General features: G+C 42.4%; 1 protein-coding gene across 1 annotated transcript; it reads right to left on the bottom strand.

Moving 5' to 3' along the window:
• Positions 1-934: 934 nt before the first annotated feature.
• LOC117305558 lies at positions 935-6408 on the bottom strand. The gene is made up of 2 exons (XM_033790441.1): positions 6255-6408; positions 935-1999 (listed from the first exon to the last, which is right to left on the bottom strand). The coding sequence occupies exons 1-2, from the start codon at positions 6354-6356 to the stop codon at positions 1763-1765; spliced, it is 339 nt and encodes a 112-aa protein (XP_033646332.1). The 5' UTR covers positions 6357-6408; the 3' UTR covers positions 935-1762.
• Positions 6409-7180: the final 772 nt, after the last annotated feature.

Raw genomic sequence — 7180 nt, 5'->3', positions numbered from 1 at the left:
TGATAAAAGACAACAGCTGAAAAACTGTAGGTTGCTCCCCTTTTCCCAACACAAAAAACTGAAACAAGTTTTCATACATTTTCATAATATGCAAGATTGTATGTTTTTTTCTATTTAACCTGTGTACACTTTTTGTGCAGCAAGAAGTTTATGCTCAAGACCTATTTGTAAACATGTGGTTAAGCTTGGGCGATATCACGATATTATCGAATATCGCGATATTAATTTGGAAACGATTTCAATATCGGATCGACTTAGTTTTAATCAAAATATCGATATATCGCGATATATCGCGATATATCGCAATATCGATTAAATATCGCAATATCAGGATGTATTTCCTAGCTGAGACATCTTGCACCCCATAGGTTTGGAGTAAAACCAGAAGAATAGGTCATTAGAACACCTCTCTTATGCTATGACTGTCTCTTCTACAACTTTCATTTGGAGTTTGAAGACTGATGATGTAAAATTTAATTATTTATCGCGATTATATTGAATATCACGATATATTGCGATATATCGTGAATAAAATAAATCGATATCGCCCAAGCTTACTTGTGGTCACAAGTCTTATAATTATATAAGCCCCTCACAATAACTGCTTGTATCAAATAATATAATTTTTGTTTTTCGTCAATCAGATTCCAAATGTACCACTTTCTGGAAAAGTGAAATCCTTTAAGTGTATTCCTCAGAAAAATTCGGTATAAATTGACTTTTTGTCAATTAGTGGTACCTTTTAAAAATTGGAACCGTACAAATGAACATGTTGCCCATTTATTAGTTCTATGGTTTTATATTGACCTTTTTGTCAACCATCGCATTTTGTGCTACCTTTTTTAAGGAGCACAATAGGAGACTTTCCAACGCTAGGCGGCAGCAGACATACCGGGTAAATTTCCATTGTTTACGTAGTTCTGAACATGCGCATAATTCTGAGAACAATGGATTTACCCGGTAAGTCTGCTGCCCTCTATCGTCCCAGAAAGTCTCCCATTGTTTGAGCACATGTAATGCTAGTTTTGTGTACTTCATGGTTGAATTTCTACATTTGTTGGTTTTACGTTTTAGAAGATTGCAGTAAAACATCCAAACTTGTCCTTACAACTTATTATCATTGGATTTGATATTCATCAGATAGGATAATTTGTCCTACATTGCATCTTCAACAATTTAACCTTTTACTTTTTTTGTGAGGGGCTAATAGTATTCATACAAAGTAAATAATTCAAAATTATCCTGTTCAATTCTTCCAGATGAATGTCCATATTCTGCCTCACTATGACCCCAGGTGACCTCATGTCACTCTGGGGTGAAAGAGTTATCTTTAAATGTGCTGCATCTCCACACAAAGAGCAAAGTCTCATATCATGTCATCATGGTGTCACTTAAGTGTTCCATTAATTGATGACATATAATACTTGGCCTAAAGAAGCCAAGAAGTCATTCACAGATTGTTAGTATCAACAAAGAAACGTTCCATGCTTTAAACATTGTTTGATGAAAATGATGAACACTGGTTGGGTTTCCAAGAGTCTTTGTAGAAATCACCTCCTCTGTCAATTGCCATCTCAGTCTGATGGTCAAGATCCTTAGTTTAGTGTTTGTCTGCAGTGTCAAGAAATGTTCCAGCAAGGAAGGTTTTAAATGCAGGTCTAAAGTCCATCGACAGTTTGTCTTGAACAGCATTGTGTCTTAAAGTCTTGTATCTATGTATTCATAGTCCTGTAGAAATGACATCTCTGTAGCATTGCATCTATCATGCCTCATTGACATCTTGTAGATGCCTACTTCCCTGGGTTGGTAAAACCAAACAGTAGTTCATGGTGAGTGTTATCAACGAGAGGTGAACAGACATCAAAGCGATCCAGTTACATGTAGTCGCCCTGTAGTCACATAATTCCCTGAGTTGAAACAACACGCAGTAGTTCATGGCAAGGCGCTGGGTGAACAGACATCGAAGAGCTCCAGTTAAGGTTGTGTTGGAAACTTCACACTAAACACAAGAAAGGAAAGGTCATAAGTTTGAACCTTTTATGTGATGTTCATGTAATGAAACTTCACACATTTTGTTTTAATGAGGAAGTGCTTACTTCAATTAGGCTAAACCCCTTGTCCACTGAAAGGTGCACAGGTTCTATGAGACAATCTAGATCTTATTTAAAGGCCGGCTACTAAAGAATGCTCAGAAATATGTAGTTACGGTAAATAATGTAGGAAACCTTAAACAAAATAATGAGTCTCTTACCTCACCCTAAAACATGCTAAAAATGTTTTTTTCACCAGAACACTCCAAGCCAAATCCCCCCCCCCCCCACAATAGTGTGGGGGGAGTCTATGATTGATACTTACCCAAATAATCACTACTTATGCATATTTCATAGCCGACAGGCTAATTCGCTAGAAAAATTGACAACCAGAGGGCGCCCTCTCGCGCCCACCCAACCCAGCATGCTACGCAGTAGCTCCGCCAAATACGTCCTTCTTTTTCTCATCTTACAGGTAACCCTGAACACGAGCCATTAGTGGGGAAGGAGGGCGGGAAGGCTATTTGGGTAAGTATCAATCATAGACTCGTCCCACACTATTTTTGGGGGGAGTCTATTTCATTCACTTACCCAAATAGCCACTACTTATGCATAGAATAGCACCGTAACATGGAGGTTGGGTAGGCGAGGCGCCTTTATGAAAAATCAGACTATAGTCGGCAAGTACCCAAGACTTAAAACTACAAACTGATAGGAAGTGCTTATAAAAATCAGGGGAAATTTTTTGGGCTCACCTCAAGCTCTGTCCTGGCGGTGCCTGGACAGGTCGCTTGCTTGGGTCTCCCTTCTGGGTTGAGATGCTAACAGCACTGCTCTCCCAAAACCCTCATCGTTCTGGAGCACATCACGCAGGTTGATGGGCCCTTCCAGCAAGCTGCTTGTGAGATCTCTGCAAAGGAGATCCCCCTGAAAAACGCCCAGGATGTTGACACGGCACGGACGTCGTGTGCACGTATGGGTCCCTGACTGCCTATATCCTTATCTGACAGCCAGTCGGGGTTTGCTGACTTTATTGCTGAAACAATCCACCGTTTGATTGGATCTTTGGAGGCTGGACCATGCGGGGGAGTAGTCGAGATAAAAAGTTGGTCGCAGGTCCCTCTAAGTGGTTTGGTACGTTCCAGATACCATTTGAGGGAGCGTATGGGGCACCAGAGCCTGTCTGATTGGACAGATAATATAGAGGCAATTTCGGGAATGAAGATATCAGGCGGGCAAAAAACTGCTGTCTGGTTCTTAGTAAGGAATGAAGCCTTGGGTACAAGGCGAACCCCTTCCGGTTCCCACCGGATGTGTCCCGGTTGGATCGTAAGTGCCTGGATTTCACATCCCCTCCTAGCTGAAGCTGCAGCTATGAGGAAGGCCAGCTTGATTGAAAGTTGCAACAGTGAAGACCGGTGTGCCGGCTCATAGGGGACCGCTGCTAAGTTCTCTAGCACCCGCCCCAAGTCCCAACATGGGACCAGCCTCTGTCTCTGGGGCCTTTCGTTAAACATGCCCGAAGTATCTGTGTTAGCACGGGGCTCGATGAGATTGTGGAGCCATCGGAGAACCCTTCGTGGACTGCCGCAATGGCCGATCTGTAATTCTTAATTGTTGTCACCTTCAGTTGGGAATTAAAGAGGTGAACTAGAAAATCTGACACCATCGCTAAAGATGCAGTGGTCGGATCCACAGCGCGGTCGTCACACCACCAACTAAAATGTTGAAGTCGGTTGTCGTAAACCTTTTGTATGGAGAGGCGACGCCCCTTTGCTGCAAGGGTCGCAGCCTCTTCAGAAAGGCCAGCTGTAACGAGAGATCGTTTGACAGTGGCCAACACGCCAGGTGGAGGTCTCCCGGCGCCGGATGTAGTAGTCGGGAGTGTGGTTGGTATAGGAGATCGTGTCGATCCCACGGGCGGGGGACCAGAGCGCCCGGAACGCAAAGATTGGGCCGGAGAAAAATTAAATTCTGAGCCCTTTATTATTATTATTATTATTTGGATAATCGCGCAAAAGAAAAAGGGTACGTACGTGCAGTAGCGCGGTCTTCTTCAATTTTGACCGGTACTGAAGTTCGTCCCTCTTTCCGTGCGGTACTGTGTATGTGGGAAGAAAAAGACCGTCCGGTCGATGTTTCTCACAACAGCGCCCTCAATAGTCCCTCTATCCAAGTCACCGCGGTGTCAAGGAAGGAAAATGGCTGACCATGGAATTTACCGAATGGCCTTACCGGCGTAAATTCCTGGTAGCCCGGGGACCGGCTCAGTACGAAAACAGACGGGGCAAGGGAGAGGCCAGAGGCCAGTACACCCCGTATATATTTTCGTTTGCGCCCACGCGAGGGGGAGCGAGCAGGGGAAGGGAACGGATTTAACCAGTATACCCAAGCTCTCTCCGCTAACTTCTTGCGCCGGGCGGGGAGTACTTCTCTCGGGCGGGGGGAGTTCGACTGGTCACGACCAGAAGAACGTTAGCCAATCGTAAAATTATTGAGCCCTGGAGTCAGCCTCCTACTACAACGGCCGGGAGTACTTCTCTCGGAGAGTAGGGAGTCCCACGAGTGTGGAACACTGACCCTAGAAAAAAAATAGCTTTTCTACCACGGACGGGAGTACTGCTCCCGGAGGGAGTCCCACGGAGGTGAGACTCTAGTTAATTTATATATCGTAATTAATTAAATTAAGGAAGACATGAAGACACAACAATAATATATATACACTTAGAAAATAAGGTAAGGGGATGTACTCGATCCCCGAGAACCCCGAGTGCTACTCGCGCTCGGGTCTCAACAGAATTCAGAATATATATCTTAGCAAATCATGCAATAATTCTCAATAATTCGGGGATAAGTGTAACAGAAAAGACGTCTAGGGCTCTTCCAAAACGTCACTCAAAATGACTGAAAACTCTACTAATGAACTGGTTGTAATCTTATAGGAATAAAGCGAACAAACAAGTACTCTAGCTAAAGCAAGAGGGTGGAAAAAACTCACGTCTACCACGTACGGTCGCTAGAAAAAGAAGGCAAATTTGGCGGAGCTACTGCGTAGCATGCTGGGTGGGCGCGAGAGGGCGCCCTCTGGTTGTCAATTTTTCTAGCGAATTAGCCTGTCGGCTATGAAATATGCATAAGTAGTGGCTATTTGGGTAAGTGAATGAAATAGACTCTGAAAAACGTGAGGTCAAACAAACCCTTGCGACAAAGGAATTGTGACTTCATCGGCGCTATTTGATGTGGAAAACAGCGCCCTCAATTGGCCAAAGCTGGAGAACTGTGCACAAACGCTATTGGGAAAAAGCGCCAATGACGTCAAAGGGTCATTGCATATCAATATCATAGGTAAGCTGTTTTAACTCTCGGCTGAAAACCGTGCGGAGAGGTTCCTTTGTTTACTTCAATTATTTATTACTAAATGCAAATTTTGAGAGTAAAATGGTTATTAACCGGTATCTACGGTGTCTATTTGGCCATAAAAAGGTAATAGTTGAAATATTGAGATTATCCTGTAGCCGCTGTTCAAACAGAACAACTCTGTTTTTCTTAATGTTTCTGATTAAAAATAGATCCTTGTAAACCATGTGTTGAGTAAAGCTATGTCCAGCTTGGATGAATAGTTTTTTGGGAGGCTTGTCAGCTTTACTTGCAGCAGAGAAGCTAGATTGCTAAGGATACAATGTTTTGAGCAGCAGGTTTGCGAGGGAACCTAAGGCACCCAGCCACATCAATATGCCAGACATTCAAAGTGTTGGAATTTTCAAGAGGGAGGGCTAGGGAGTGTGTATTGCTTTTACTTGCCATCTTTTGTTTTAATTTTCACTACAATTTTAAAATGTGTTATGTAGAGCATTGTATTGTTTACTTTTTATGAGCTAGGTCTGGGAGGGCACATCTTTTTAACAGGTTTGTTTTACTTTTGCCTTCCCCTGAACGGCATGTGCTTGTTTGAATTGTATTGTCCGAAGAATTAAAATAAATTAAAAAACCTTTGGTTTTAAATCTAATCACTTGGTCTTGTAGTCTTTTACATATTTTTGAATGGTGTCCTTTGCATTGCTGACCATTGTGGGGTTGTCAATTGACTGTAAGCAGAGAGAAACCCTTTGTTTTAAATTTAGTCACTTGGTCCGTAGTCGTTTACATATTTTAAGCATTGAGAGCAGTCTCTACTGTACTTGAGTTCAATCTGAGTTTTAAGTGCAGTATACATTTTGTACCTACCTCCTGAGTTTGTGTTATGAGCAGTTCATCTTGGCCATCATTAGAATCTACAGCAGTAGATGTTAGGAATCTGTCTGGGTCCAATAGTGCCAAGGAGTTCATTGTCTTTCTGTGATGCCTCTACATCTTCAGTTTACTGTCACATGTTGCTTGTATGTTGAGTGCACCTCATGATTCTTAGTATGTCATGAGGAATGTTGAAAAGTCCATCTAGAAGAAAGGAAAATAAACAAGTTGAGTTTCTATGCATTAGTACCCTCACATACAAGCAATGATGAGTCATGAAAATAAAACGTAGCCAAAACATAGAAATAGCTTTATCAAAAGAGTTTTGAATTTCAAACTTAAGACTGAACAAGTCTGACAGTCTTGCTTTTTGAAAAATTATACAGCACCAATTGGGCCCAATCTCATGGGTCTGCTTACCAGAAGTGAAGAATCAGCGTTTGCCTACGCAGGGAATTCTGTGCTTAGGTCAACCGTATTTCACAGATTAGCGGGGAATTTAAGCTTGTGTGCGTGTGTACTCTCTGATCCCATCCCAAATGACAAAATCCCAGTTCATGCCCACGCCCCCACCCCCTCCTCCTCCCCACACACATACACCATCTGTGTAAAATGTTGGATCACCAGGGGGTATACTTTTCAAGGATGGGCACATTACAGTTTAACCCTATAGCACTCACACAAGATAAACATAGCGCCATACGCTCCTCACTGCACTACGAAAATTCAATCCATTTACGGCCGTATCCAGAAATCATCGGATAGGCTAACTGTCAATGTGATTATTTTCTTGTGTCACAAGTTTACTTTATTTCGCAGAGGATGAAAATATCTTTTGAAAGATTTTCACAGTTGTTTTGTTTAACTCACCAAATTTAAGCTTTCATGTTAGAAACATGAGAGAGATTAACACAGACTTG

Source organism: Asterias rubens (assembly GCF_902459465.1).
Source record: "Asterias rubens chromosome 8 unlocalized genomic scaffold, eAstRub1.3 super_scaffold_89, whole genome shotgun sequence".
In the NCBI taxonomy this organism is placed as follows: domain Eukaryota; kingdom Metazoa; phylum Echinodermata; class Asteroidea; order Forcipulatida; family Asteriidae; genus Asterias; species Asterias rubens.
The sequence above is the reverse complement of the archived record's forward strand: the minus strand, read 5'-3'. Positions and strand labels throughout refer to the sequence as shown.

Coding starts and splice junctions, on each gene's coding strand:
- LOC117305558 (XM_033790441.1), bottom strand. CDS start 6,356: ATGAACTCCTTGGCACTATTGGACCCAGACAGATTCCTAACATCTACT. Junction 2,000..6,254: donor TCATAACACAAACTCAGGAG/GTAGGTACAAAA, acceptor TCTTGTGTTTAG/TGTGAAGTTTCCAACACAAC.